The sequence below is a fragment of the Tamandua tetradactyla genome, chromosome 21 (assembly GCF_023851605.1).
Source record: "Tamandua tetradactyla isolate mTamTet1 chromosome 21, mTamTet1.pri, whole genome shotgun sequence".
NCBI lineage: Eukaryota > Metazoa > Chordata > Mammalia > Pilosa > Myrmecophagidae > Tamandua > Tamandua tetradactyla.
The window spans coordinates 43,026,488-43,041,398 of NC_135347.1; the positions used below are offsets into that span (position 1 = coordinate 43,026,488).

At 33.5% G+C, this 14,911-nt stretch overlaps 1 protein-coding gene across 8 annotated transcripts in view; it reads left to right on the forward strand.

Annotated features, from left to right (window-relative positions):
• TMEM161B (transmembrane protein 161B) overlaps window positions 1-14,911 on the forward strand; it is an 84,742-nt gene that overhangs the window by 46,699 nt on the left and 23,132 nt on the right. For 5 of the 8 annotated variants that reach the window (XM_077139194.1, XM_077139190.1, XM_077139192.1 and 2 more), the window contains 3 exons: window positions 1,460-1,543; window positions 3,609-3,706; window positions 7,114-7,270. In XM_077139194.1, coding sequence (XP_076995309.1) covers window positions 7,206-7,270 — 65 coding nt within the window. In that variant the 5' untranslated portion in view covers window positions 1,460-1,543; window positions 3,609-3,706; window positions 7,114-7,205. Of the gene's footprint in view, window positions 1-1,459; window positions 1,544-3,608; window positions 3,707-7,113; window positions 7,271-14,911 lie in introns of those variants that run through there. The other 3 variants (XM_077139195.1, XM_077139196.1, XM_077139197.1) reach the window with 2 other exon arrangements.

Consider the following 14,911-nt stretch of genomic DNA (forward strand, 5'->3'; position numbering starts at 1 on the left):
TCTAGAAGATATGAGCTTTCCAAATGATTATCATAGTCTATTATAGCTAAATTTTTTAAACAAATATCAGATGAACAGTCAGTATTCAAATGATCAATGCTGTAGTGTTTTTTAGACTAGCAAATGAGTTGCTGACATTTTTTAATTGGGATTTTCATATTCAAAGTCCAGATTTTTGTAAATTTGTAATTGAAAAAGTGAAAGGCCTACCTTTCTCCTTTTATAATACAGTCTTTTTCAAAGTTCTCACCTAGAGCTTTGCTCCTCGCTTTACCCTGTGAGGAGCCATGGAAAAGATTTATTTATTTCTGTATGCTGTGTGGTGAGGGTCACATTTTGTTCTTTTACATGTGAATATCCTGTTACCACAGCATCATTTGTTGAATTTTGTGTGTGTGTGTGTGGGGGGGGACGCCCCGGGTACGGGGGAGGGGAAGCAGTGCACTGGCCAGAAATCAAACCCCGGTGTCTTGCATGGCAGGTAAGAATTCTAACCCTGAGCTACAGGTATATCCCTCTATGGAAAGGTTTTAAACAGACATATACCTTGGTAAGATTTGCATAATGAGAAGATAACTAAGGGTAAGGTGAAGAATGGATTTGGTGAGGAAAGTGTCCCGGGGAAGTCAGGGAGACAAGTTAGTTGCAGTGGTCAGCTAGAGATAAAATATGCTGAATTAAGGTAATTGCAGTAAGCAGGCAGAGTTTAGAATTTTAAGAGTTAAAGAATAGAATTGATGATAAGATGTGGAGAGGACATGTTGTAGATAAGACTTGAATATCAAAATTTAGGTGACTGGTAGATAGCAGTACCACTAGATGGGATAGGAAATGAGGAATGAGCAGATCTATGCATGAGAGCAAAAAATGATTTGAATATTTTGACTGTGTGGTAGAGCTGAATACCTCCAGTTGTTGTTGAACTCAATGATAAAGATTAAACATAGTGAAAAGTCAGGGATTTTCTAATTTGTAACACTTAAGCACATAAAGTTTGAGACCTCTCTCACTAAATTAAAGGAAGAAAGGAAATGTAAAACTTCGTGTACATGTGAGGATATTCAAACATCTCTGTTTTTAAGATAATTCTTCCTGAACAAATAAAGGATGGGTGGAGAATTTTAATGTGTTCCTACCAGCTTGCCTGCAGAGTTTACCCCATTTTCTTTTATTACAAGCCTATATAATCTTAATATATATTAATACATTGCCAGTTGTAAGAAATGTATATACCTACGGTATTACAGAGCCTGGCATCTAGTAAGTACCTAGTGTTCTCTGGATTTGAACCTGAATTCTTTTAAGTTGCTTAAGCAGTGTTATCTGTTTCAGATTTAAGTTTTTCACCTGACATTTCCCAGCAGTGTTCACAAACTGAAAACTCAATAAATAGTTGTAGAATAAGTAGTGATTCTCGTGGTCTTAATTGCTTTACTTAAGAGGATTCTCTTTTTCTTAGTCTGAGGTGGTATCAACATCCTACAGAAGAAGAATTAAGAATTCTTGCAGGGAAACAGCAAAGAGGGAAAAATAAAAAAGACAGGTAAGTTAATATTGCTACACTTGTAAAGCCTTAATATTTAATACAGTTTATATAAATTTATTTTTGTGCTTTGGTGAAAGCCACATTTACTGGTTATGCATAAGCAATTGACAAATTTGAGTTCAAAACCCATGATCTAAAATAATACTAAATCACCCTTTAAGAAAAGCCAATATATAAAAATCTGAATATATGAGCCCAAAAACATTGGTTATTTTACTCCAGAGTGACTAACTTTATTTAAATTGTGAAGATAATATAGCTGTCATATTAAGGAAAAATTTTGTATGGGATTAAATAGGGGAAATTCCTATTACCCATATCTTTACCCTGCAGTTTATTTAAAGCTGCAGTTTGGTTTGGGTGCTTTCCCATGTTTTACTATTACTTAGAGTTGTGATGTTGTCACAGTAACCTACTTTTGGCCTTAGTTTTCTTGTCTTTAAGATAAGAGGGGTGGGTTAGTGTAATTTCTTAAATCCTGTTAAGTTCTTGAATAATTATATCCATGTTTTAATGCCTGCTAATTAACCTCAATGAATGGACTGTGGTAGCATCATCTGTGGAATGCAGAGACTGGACCTAGGCATTTTGAAGGACCCTTCTGGTTTAAAACGTCATAATCTATTTAAATGAAATGCTTAGGAAACCTGCACATTAGTTACACTTTCTGAATGGAACCCAGTTTCCTCTACTCGAGATCTAGAAGGACTTCTTAGGGTCATTTTGACTGAAATCATTCTAATGCATTATAAAAATGTTAGTGACAAAAAATTATCACCAAATTTCTTACGTATGTACTAAAACTTAGATTAGCCTGACCTAATATATTTGCTGACATTTAAAAATTCTTTAATGATTATTTGGCTTGAAACTGGAAATCTGAAAAGGTTGTCTTTTCTATTCACACTTTCATCCTCGTTTTTACTTACCATTACAAATATATCTGGAAGCTCATAGGAATATTGTTGAAAACCCTCTTATTTTTTATTCCAATAGTTATGTTCTTTAATAAAATATTCCTGCCTAGTAGTAGTATATAGCTTCCAGAGCACTTTACAGTTTTACTTAGTCCACACAACAATCCTGAGTAATAACTAGTAATATAATTTACATTTATTCCACTTCGACTGAATCATAGCCAGTATGTTCGAAATATGTAAAATTTATATACTATTGTATTCATGTTACAAAAATTTAAATCTCACTATTTGCCTTGCATTCAGTAATTTTGTTATTTTATAATGGTAAACTTTTATATATTGGACATACTTTACATATACAAAAAAGATGAACTAACGACGCTGTCTTTTTGCTCATAGCAATATTTGTTTGAATTATTAAAAAATTTTTACTAAGATTTTCTCAGTTTATATTTATTTAAGAATAAATACAAAATTGTTTTTAGTATTATTATTAATGTTATTGAAACAGCTTTCTACTTTCTACATATGCTTTATTATTTTAAAAAAATTAAATTCTTAAGTGATGCTTTCACACTTGAAGAATTCTTGTTTTCCTTGATCTGTGATTCTTACTAAAAGCAACCCTGAGTTAGCCTTTCATGTTTCTGAAAGTCTCATGCACATAAATCTTCGTATATCATTCAGCTCTGACTTGTATATAGTTACAGGTCTGTTTATGTGTATGTGTGTGCGTGTGTATATATAATTTCAAAGGCATATACACTTTGTCTTCATTTGCTTTTACTTTTGTGCCTCAGTAAAGTTTCCATGAATGTGTTAGGTTGTCTTTAAATTCCACAGAAAAGAGAGTAGAAGAGATGGGTATGAAATGCTAAGGTAGCTACCAAGATTTTATTCCTGTCACTAACTTAGATAACTTTCCCTGGTACTCTTTATAGTCACGTAATCACCTACATTCAGATGTCATACCCCCTTTAAAAAACTACTTTTGAGTATCTTACCTCCTTCTTTTTGATGAAATATTAGAAATTCTGCTTCTCTTTTTCTTGTGAAATTTAAAGTTAGTAATTACCGTATACAAGCACTTGGATGACAGTGTAGGTAACTTGTTTTTTGTGTTACTTGTCTGATTTTTATAGGAAATATAATGGTCACATTGAAAGTAAGCCACTAACCATTCCAAAGGATATTGACCTTCATCTAGAAACAAAGTCAGTTACAGAAGTGGATACTTTGGGTAAGGGAATTCTTGGTAAAGAGTTATGTAAATCTCAGTTTTATGTTGTACTAGTGAAAGTGCTTAGATTTTAAATATTGCGGCTAGTTTATTTTTGTTGGTTTTTTGCTTTTCTAATCGTTAAGTCCACTATAATCTTTCTAAGAATGCAGGGGCTCAAAATGACTTCAATGAAACTTAAAAAAAAAACTTTCTATTCATGTAACATTTTTCAGAAGAGACTGATTTACGCAAGTTTGTTATACAGCTTCTCTCTTAAGTTAGAATCATATTCAGTTTTTATTTTCTTGAATTCTAGGCTTCTTTTGTGTGCCGGCCTACTCCTTTTATAATGTGGTTTGCAAAAATGCATTTGTATATTTATATTGGATTATCTGTATTTACAATAATTCAATTTTATGTCACATTTGGTAGAAAGGAAAATGATTTTAGAATAATGAACTGGATTAGGAGTCAGAAAACTTCACTTATTCAAGATTCACCTTACCCATTGGGTATATTTCAATAAGCCATTTAATTTTTCCCCTGTATCTCAGTTTCTATAAATGTGTAATGAGTATAACAATTGTAAGTTTAAAATGAAAATTTATATGAAATTATTTGAATCACAGAAGTAAAAAGAATCAAAATGACATTATTTAAAACAGCATTTTTCTAGCCTGGCGGTACATCAGAATCACTTTTGAAGAGTTCTTTAGAAATAAAAATTCTCCAATTTTCACCCCTGTAGATTCGGGAAATCAGGAGTGAGTTCTAGAAATCTGTATTTTTACACGTTTCAAGTGATTCTGACTTATGACCAGGCTTGGCAGCCACTGGCTTAATGTTTTTGGAAGTTTATTCTTTATCTACAAGGATTGCATGTTACCGAAAAGATTTCCTAGAGCCCAAAAATGTCAGTGAGGAATAATATGATTCAACTGTCTAGTATAGTCAGATTTTTAAGACAGGTTATGCCATCTTCTTTTTTTTTCTTTTTAACTATCTTTTATACAAAATTAAAATCATTTAAAAGTACTGTGACTTTTTAAATTAGTGATTGTCACATTTGTTTTTCTAATACTATATTCATGCTTCAAAGGTTCACAGATGCATAAACTCAAGAATGTATATAAATTCTCTGAATTTTTTGAATTACTCTGAATTTATATATATTACTGAATTTTTTTTTCAGTAAAGTTTTTGTCATTTTTACTAATAGTTAATATATAGAGAGTATTTATCAGGTATTGTTATGTGTTTTACCTGTATTTACTCATCCTCAGTTTTATGAGAAAGATCCACAAAACTGAGGCCAAGGTTACCCCTTAATATGGTAGAGCTGGTTAGTGAGAAGTAGGCTATTTTGATGATCTTAAAAACTTGAAATTAAGGTTATGGAGAATACTTAACAACCTTAGATAGCTTCAGCAGTTTATTCAGTATTTGGTTTTACTTGTACAACTTTGAGATGTAGTTGCAAATGTTGCTAATTAAACAACTGGTCTTAGAATTTCGAGAGCATTTCAGTTAACCAGAACAACAGGGAAGATGTTTTATTTTGAGGTCTAATTTGCTGTGTAATCTGTTATGTAGTAATTTGTGAATGTCTGCTATGTGTGTGTGTATTTAGGTAAAAGCAGAGGGTTGTTTTTTTTTAAAATAAATTGTATGTTCCTTTGGGAGCTTCAGGCAAAACACAGGCTAGATGAGCTTTAAGATTTCTTTTGTCTCCTATATTCTATAAAAAGACACATGTATAATTCTATTATTAAATAACTAAAGGAGAATGTAATTATAACATTTTAGGTTAAATACATAGCCAAGAATATATTAATTTGGACTTTTTATCTAAAGTTTATATTATTGATATTCCAATAACTGTCTCACAAGTCTATCTCAATTTATTTAAGTTATCTGTTATAAGAACCTTTTAAAAGCATGTAGGAATATTTGAATGTCACTTGGCTGTTTGCTGAGTTTCTTGGAGAAAGCCTGTATGAGTGTAGCAGCATGGATAATAGAATGCTTACATCGATTGTTTTTAAAAATAACACTTGGCAGGGTGTGAGGGTAGTTCACTGGTAGAATTCTCACCTGCCGTGCTAGAGACCTGTGTTGCATTTCCAGTCCATACACTTCCCAAACAAACAAACAAACAAACAAGGAAAACAAACAAATGAAAAAAACAAACAAAAATTCAACAAATGGTGCTGTAATAAGAGGATGATCACATGGAAAAAGAATGAAATGCGACCCCTCTCATACAGTATACAAAAAATGAAATAACACTTGAAAACCTTTAGATAAATTGATTTTGACTGTTCCACCTATTTTTCTCTTTTTTTGGAAGTTATTCAGAAGACTCAAACTGGGTAATGTTTGGGGTGGGGGTGGGGTGGCGGAATCCTGCAAACATTTTAGGATAAATCTTCTTTCAAACTCATGTTCAGAAGCTAACAATTAAAATAACTTGAAGCAAATGAAAAACTTACCCAGTTACAAAAAGATTTGGGATATTTTAAATCTTGCTGTCATCTCATGGAGACGAAGTAATTTTTGGTCAGTTTATTTAGATATTTTAAGTTTCCAAAGCATTGTAGATCATTTGATTTTATGCCAGTTTGGAGATAGGAATTGATATTTATGTGATTTACTTCCATGTTTTTAGAGGCCTTCTACAAAGTGATGTTGATATTTTGGGCTGTACTCTGGCAGAAGTAAATGTGAATATCTCTATACCTTATAAGAAGCTTAAAACAATCTGAGATGCAGAAGGAGGTGGAATTATATTTACTTTTAGAGGATGCTAATTTTAATGTAAACTGTTAAGGATGAAATAGTTTAAGGAGTATGGTTTTTTATAAAATAAAAATGTATCAGTTTTTCTTTCAGAGTAAGAAGAGAAATGAAAATTGTTTATTTTATTATTTTAGTCTGCAGTAACTCACAAAATTACCCATTTTCCATTAGTGCAGTTAAAAACTAAGATAAAGTTTAATTCTCTTAAAATCCAAAATGAAAGTTAAAAGTAAATCCATTTTATCCTAGACCTAGTATTCCAACATTAAGGTATCAGAGGTTAGATTCTTAAAAAGAAACAAAAAAACTTGATATATAATTTCTATAACAAATAACTAATCAGTTAAGAAAATAGCATATTTGTAACCATATTTTAGTGTAAGTTTAAATGTATTTGTAATCATTTCAGGTTTTTTTGAATTTTTAAAAATTATTAAGCTTTAGTTTTGGATGCTAACTCTTTTATCAATTTCTCCATTCTCCATTTCCATTAAGATAGTCTATTTATGCAAACCTTACACTGCAAGTCAGCAAATAAAGTGTAATGTGTTTAAAGTTATTTATGGATAAATCCTTGTAAGCTGAAGTTTAAGAAAAACTCTTCTTTTTTAACCTTTATTTTTCAGCATTGCATTACTTTCCAGAATACCAGTGGCTGGTGGATTTTACAGTGGCTGCCACAGTTGTATATCTAGTAACTGAAGTCTACTACAGCTTTATGAAGCCTACACAGGAAATGAATATCAGCGTAGTCTGGTGCCTGCTTGTTTTGTCTTTTGCCATGTATCCTTCAAAACATCACTAAGATTAATTTATGAATGTGTTTTCCTTTTGCAACTAACATTAGAACCTATCTCTGATTTGAAAGAGATTTTGGGTTATTAGAGAATTATTCTTTGTTGAAATTTTTTCTATTTAATTAAAAAATTTTTTGAAATAATACTGGTAAATAGTTTTCAAAGTGAAAAATAAGAAAAGATGTGTGTTTCTTGCCATTCTTTATCTACCTTTAAGTCTCATGTCACAGAGGCAGTTACTTTTACATTTTTTTAGGTATTTCTTTTGGAATTTCTTTCCATATTTTTAAATATTATATGGTAATGCTATTTTAATTTTAGATGTTATTGTTATAAATGTCTTAGATGTTATTTTTAGATGTTTTTTACCCTTCCCCGCTCTCCCCTTTCCCATCTCTTTGTCCATTCTCCTAAAAATAGTTATGAGACAGTTTTTAAAAATTAAATCAGTAGTCAGATTTACCATGTTATGCCTATGAAAATATTTATAGGTGAGCACAGTAGTATCTTGTTACATTTCCTTCCCTATTTTTGTTACATAAAAACTAAACTCATAGTTGAAATCTAGACCTTATTAGTTCAAATGCCTCATTTGTAGTTTGTTTTCCCATGGAAATGTACTCCTAGAGCCCTCAGTTCTTTAAACTTCATAACTGTTGTCCTGGGACTTTCTTCATTATCTTCTTAGGATTTCCATGTACCTCTTTCAGAATCCCATGATATCCTCTTTAGTTTACTCTCCTTTTGGCAGAGTGTATTTTTCTGTAATGCCCTTAGAAAGTATGGGAAAATTTTTTTAAATCTTGCATGCCTGAAAATACCTTTATTTTCTCCTCATACCTGATTGATAGTGTATCAGTAGAAAATTCTAAGACAGAAATCGTTTTTCTTTAGAATTTTTTTTTTAAATTTTTTTATTAATCAAAAAAAAGAAAAGAAATTAACACAACATTTAGAAATCATTCCATTCTACAAACGCACTCAGTAATTCTTAGTATCATCACATAGATGTATGATCATCATTTCTTAGTACATTTGCATCGATTTAGGAAAAGAACTAGCAAAACAGCAGAAAAAAATATAGAATGTTAATATAGAGAAGAGAATTAAAATAATAATACTAATTATATATATATATAAAAAGGAAAAAAAAAAAAACAAAAACAAAAGATACAAACACACAAACAAACAAAAAACCATATTTCAGGTGCAGCTTCATTCGGTGTTCCAACATAGTTACATTACACTTAGGTATTATTGTGCTGTCCATTTTTGAGTTTTTGTATCTAGTCCTGTTGCACAGTCTGTATCCCTTCAGCTCCAATTACCCATTATCTTACCCTGTTTCTAACTCCTGCTGGTCTCTGTTACCAATGATATATTCCAAGCTGATTCTCAAATGTCGGTTCACATCAGTGGGACCATACAGTATTTGTCCTTTAGTTTTGGGCTAGACTCACTCAGCATAATGTTCTCTAGGTCCATCTATGTTATTACATGCTTCATAAGTTTAGTCTGTCTTAAAGCTGCATAATATTCCATCGTAGGTATACACCACAGTTTGTTTAGCCACTCATCTGTTGATGAACATTTTGGCTGTTTCCATCTCTTTGCAATTGTAGATAATGCTGCTATAAACACTGGTGTGCAAATGTCCGTCTGTGTCTTTGCCCTTAAGTCCCTTGAGTAGATACCTAGCAGTGGTATTGCTGGGTCGTAATCCATTCTGCCATTCTATGTCTCTTGATTGGGAAATTCAGTCCATTAACTTTTAGTATTATTACTGTTTGGATAATATTTTCCTCTACCATTTTGGCTTTTGTATTATATATATCATATCTGATTTTCCTTCTTTCTACACTTTACTCCATACCTCTCTCTTCTGTCTTTTCGTATCTGACTCTCGTGCTCCCTTTAGTATTTCTTGCAGAGCTGGTCTCTTGGTCACAAATTCTCTCAGTGACTTTTTGTCTATAAATGTTTTAATTTCTCCTTCATTTCTGAAGGACAATTTTGCTGGATATAGGAGTCTTGGTTGGCAGTTTTTCTCTTTTAGTAATTTAAATATATCATCCCACTGTCTTCTAGCTTCCATGGTTTCTGCTGAGAAATCTACACATAGTCTTATTGGGTTTCCCTTGTATGTGACAGATTGTTTTTCTCTTGCTGCTTTCAAGATCCTCTCTTTCTCTTTGACCTCTGACATTCTAACTAGTAAGTGTCTTGGAGAACGCCTATTTGGGTCTATTCTCTTTGGGGTGCACTGCACTTCTTGGATCTGTAATTTTAGGTCTTTCATAAGAGTTGGGAAATTTTCAGTGATAATTTCTTCCATTAGTTTTTCTCCTCCTTTTCCCTTCTCTTCTCCTTCTGGGACACCCACAACACGTATATTTGTGCGCTTCATATTGTCATTCAGTTCCCTGATCCCCTGCTCAAGTTTTTCCATTCTTTTCCCTATAGTTTCTGTTTCTTTTTGGAATTCAGATGTTCCATCCTCCAGTTCACTAATTGTAGCTTCTGTCTCTTTAGATCTACCATTGTAGGTATCCATTGTTTTTTCCATTTTTTCTTCTTTGTCCTTCACTCCCATAAGTTCTGTGATTTGTTTTTTCAGATTTTCTATTTCTTCTTTTTGTTCAGCCCATGTCTTCTTCATGTCCTCCCTCAATTTATTGATTTGGTTTTTGAAGAATTTTTCCATTTCTGTTCGTATATTCAGCATTAGTTGTCTCAGCTCCTGTATCTCATTTGAACTATTGGTTTGTTCCTTTGACTGGGCCATATGTTCAATTTTCCGAGCGTCATCCATTATTTTCTGCTGGTGTCTGGGCATTTGATCAGATTTCCCTGGGTGTGGGACCCAGCTGGTTGAAAGCTTTTTCTGTGAAATCTCTGGGCTCTGTTTTTCCCTTCCTGCCCAGTAGGTGGCGCTCGTGGCGCTCATCTGTCTGCACGGCAGTCGGCCCGGGAAACCGCGCGTGGAGGTGGGGGTCGCTGGCCGCCGCGGCTTGGGAGAGTGCTGGTCCTAATTGCCCAGCTGGCCCGAAACGCCAAGCGTGACGGGAGGGCCCCGCTATCCAACGTTCCCAGTCAGACCGGGAGCCACGTGCGTGGAGGGGACCCCAGTCGCCAGCCGCCCCGGCCGGGAAAACGCGCACCCCTCGGGTAGCTCACCGCAGCAGATTCTCCCTGCCCGTTCAGCTGTTCCAGAATGGGGTACGCTGTCTTTTTGGTCTCTGTCGTGACTCCGGGAGCTGTTTCGTATTGTTTCTGTTTCTTTAGTTGCTTTTCTGGAGGAGGAACTAAGACCCGCGCGTCTTACTAAGCCGCCATCTTCTCCGGAAGTTTTCTTTAGAATTTTGAAGGTTCTTTTTTTCTCTTGGTATGTATATGTCCTTTCCCTTTTAAAACACACCCTCCATAAGCTTTTTCTGTTTATCCTTTTGTGTTCTGAGAATGGAATTTCAGATTGGAATGCATTTCCTTGATCATTTTGAAGGCGTTATTTGGTTGTTTTCTAAGTTCAGTTCTTGCTGTTAAGAATTCCAGTTGCCATTCTGATTTCTGGTTTTTCATAGGCCTATTTCTTTTTTTTTTTCTATTTGGAACCTTTGCAGCCTTTTCCTTGGCTACCTATTTGGGTACTATTTTATGCAGATATGCCTTGTTTAGAGACTGTTCTCATATATTTTGCTGGGACTTTTCCAATTCAAAACTCATGTTCTAAGTTCTAGAGTCTGGAATATTTTCTTGAATTGTTTTATTGGTGATATCTTCTTCTCTAGTTTTTCTTTTCTCAGTTTCTGGAATGCATATTGTTCAGATTGGTTCTGCCTATAATAGATCTCCCTATAAATTCTCAAATAATTATGTTTATATTTTTCAGTTTTCTAACCAAAACCAACCAAAGTTAGGTTTCTTAACCTTCCCAACCCTTTTAATTGAATTTTTAATTTTCAAGGACTGTTTTCCTTCTGTTTTTTAAATGGAATATTGCTTGTTTTGTGATTGCATTATCTTCACATGTCTATTTGAGATATTGATGATAAGCATTTCTTAAAATTTTTTTCTGAAAGACACCTTCCAAACTTTTTCTCTGTATTTTTTTCTCCTCTCATTCTCTGTATTTATGTATTTAGAAAAAAAAAACCTTTTTTTTTGGTATGGTTTAGGGAGGGATAAAATGTATGTTCCATCTGCTATTTTTATCCAGAAATTTAACATTATTTCTTTGGTAAGATCCTCTGTTTTTTGTCTTCTTTTTCAGCAACTCGATATTAGTCAGATGTTTGGTCTCCTTGAATGATTTCTTTTTATTGCTGAGGATATTAATATTTTCTTAAGATTTAATTTACTCCTTGCATTGTTTTATTTTCTGAGTTCTTTTCCCACCTTTTTACCTCAATCACTGTCATGTTAGAGATTGTCCTCATAAGTCTTTTGATCATTGACTATCTGTTTATTATGTTCAAGAAGGAGTCACTAAAAAATTGGAAGTTTTGTATAAGTGGTTGGAGTCTGTTGGCTGATGGACATTTTTCTGGATAATTCAGTGGGGTACTGGGAGTATATTGGGGGAATCCTCTAAATATCAGTGTCTACAGGTTATTGGATGTGTTATTTTCCCTGGAGTGAAAATGCCCATTCTCTCCTCTGGAGATATAAGTCTCATAGCCAGTTTTCTGTAGTTCATTGGGAAAGAGGTCTCGGTCTCAGGATTCATTGTGCAGACATGTATTTAATCCCTAGGGCTTTCAGTTTTTCTTGTCACTCTCAGTTTTGCATGATACCTCAAAGCCCAATCTTCTCTGGCTCATGGCTTCTGATAGTAATCCTGGAATCTGTCAGAGTTGGAGAAAGAGCCATTCCTAATCTACATGATTAGGTAAGACAGAAAATCTGAGAAGTCTAATTATTACTAATATAAACTTTCAACCAGTCTTTCTATTTTTATCTGTCCTGCAGCCTTGCCTTCAGAGGTATCTGGGGTCTTTAATTCTTGAGTTTTCTAAAGTTTCTGAATGATTCGGTATTCTTATTGGGTTCATCTCCTTACAAACACTATATTACAGAGAAAACTAAAACTTGAGTCAGTAATTCTTGTCCATCCACTTTCTGTCTTTCAAATTTTCATTGACAACTCTTTTTCTGTTGTGGTCTCTTTTCCTATTCTTTTTGTTCATGAGGGTTTTTACTTTCCTTCTTTTATGGTTTATTTAGTTAAATTTGGAGAGGCAACGGTAAATGCCTGTCTTACATTTTATATATTTAACTGGAAACCATTGAATGGCCTTTTGAAGTCACAAGTGGGAATACCATTTTAAGTGTATATGATTTGAACATTTTAACACCACTGTGCACATCTCTGTTGCGTCTTTTGGAGAGATAAGGGTGTAATGTAGACCAGATGGGCAAGAACAGAGCCTTAATAATTAGCATCTTCACAAAGTATATCTTGTATTGAGTAAGAAACACTGATGATTTATGTCAATTGAGAATAATCCCCAGATAACCAGTGTTGTAAGTGTTGTACTACTTTCAAGACAGATTAAGTCCAAGCATTTAAAATATTACTAGCTATTTCTGTAGTATTAAGTTTGTGAAAATCCCATTCAGTCCTAATAAGGACACACTGCTAGAGAGCAAGTCATATAAAAAACTCTAAAAATATTTTAACTTGATAATTAAAACGACTGAATGTCGTTTTTTTTTTTTATATTTTAATGATTTCTTATGTTTGCTGAAAAATCGTTCATTATAGAGTATGTTATACTTTATTTTTCTTTTTTTTCAGTTTATACATATGTTAAAATCTTATGATATTTGCATGGAAATGTTATTCTCTATGTACATTTTATTTAATGTGATGTAGCCCTTCATACCTACTTATTAAGAGAAGTTAGAAAAATGTACTTTATAGCAACTCAAATCATTGTTTATGTTAATAAATTTCATCTTTCATTTTGCTGGGCAATGCCTAATAATGTGAGGTCAAAGGTGCTACACAGCCTTCAGCACTAAACTTGCTCTGTGTAGTTTTAAGTAGTGCATTCATGAAAGTTACTAAACAATAGAATCTCTGCAGGAATCTGGTAACTGTCTCTCCACCCCAGAGAGGACAGAAAGTCCTGGCTTTAGAATACAAGCTGTTTTTTTTTTTTTGTTTTTTTTTTTTGTTCCTCCATAAAGTGGGAGAAAGGAAGAATTAGGGAAGTAAAATTCTGTGTCTGTTTGGATATGTGATTTCCTTTTGGACCTGTAACATGTGAGAAAATGACCTGCTTCCTTCAATGGCATGCAGGATACTAGAATTAAATGCCAGATACCCAGATGAACACCAAGAAAGAGTCTGTTTACTGCTTGTTTTTATTTTCATTATAATGTATCTGGAATGGCTTTCACACCCTATGAACACAGTCTAGCTGAAGTGACCTCTGTCTGGTTTCTTTTTTTTTTTTTTCTTATTGTACATGCCTACTTGTTAGTTATACATCTCCATGGATCACATAGGACAATAGCTCCACTTAATTCCAGAGTTGCACATAGATCAGTTGACTCAGAGATCCTCTGTAAATTTTACTCATGCATTTTTCTTTGTGAAAGTTGTCTCCATTTTACTTACATGTAACTTAGAATGAGGAAGAAGAGTGTTTTTCCATGGTTCATTTAGTCCTACCCACCTCACCCCCAGTCAGTTGTATTTGGCTTACTAATATGGAATCAGCATTATAATTTCTACGGAATCTTGAATGTTCTAAAAGCATGAGAGTGACTTTAAAATATATGACACTAAAACCTTGAAACCCTGGGACCGAAAACTGAGCTATCTTGTCTTCAGTTGATACCTGCTTTGACTGAGTTGTACATTCATCTCAGTTACCCATTTCTTCTAATCTCACTCCTAAACCCAAATTAATTCTCACCTTTACTCCTTTTCCCATTTGTAATTCTAGCCAACTTCTTTAACCACTTTTTGAACTTGCATGTCTGCAAGTTCCAGTTCTGTTTGTGCCGAGTCATATGATATGGGGAAGACAGAGGGTGAAGAAAGCCTTGCAATGAGGGCAGAGCAGTTCTCATTATTAGTTTTCCTTTATGGTAGTCCATGAAGAGTCACTAAAGAAATGCCCGCTGATTTTCTGAGTATGAAGTATCATTTTCATTTATGAATTAAAGAAAAGAAAAAAGATAAAAAGTGTTGCTGCAGAAAATCTAGAGGTCCTTTGATAGAAGTAAAACTTTTAAAAATTAAAATCCCTTAAGATGTATAGATTTTTTTAAAGAACCTTTTTGTATGAATAAGCTGTAGCATAGGGAGTAACATTGAGTCAATTACATGAATTTGAGTGAGAAGAAAGCTATTCTACAAAGAATAATAAAGCTTCTCAGTAGTCCTTTTATATTTGGTTAAAGGTCTGGATCATTTGTCACATTTCCACAGCACTTGTATTTTACAATGTGGGTGGTTTAAGGTACAAAACTCTAGTATATATGTTTTCTTGGCTATGTTTTAAAATTTTGATTTGCCTTGGTTGCCAACATGCAAATTTTATACAAAGCAAAAAGCAATGCTTGGTTTAAATCAGAATAAATTCTAAGAGTTTGGGGAATTTAATGTTGAGCT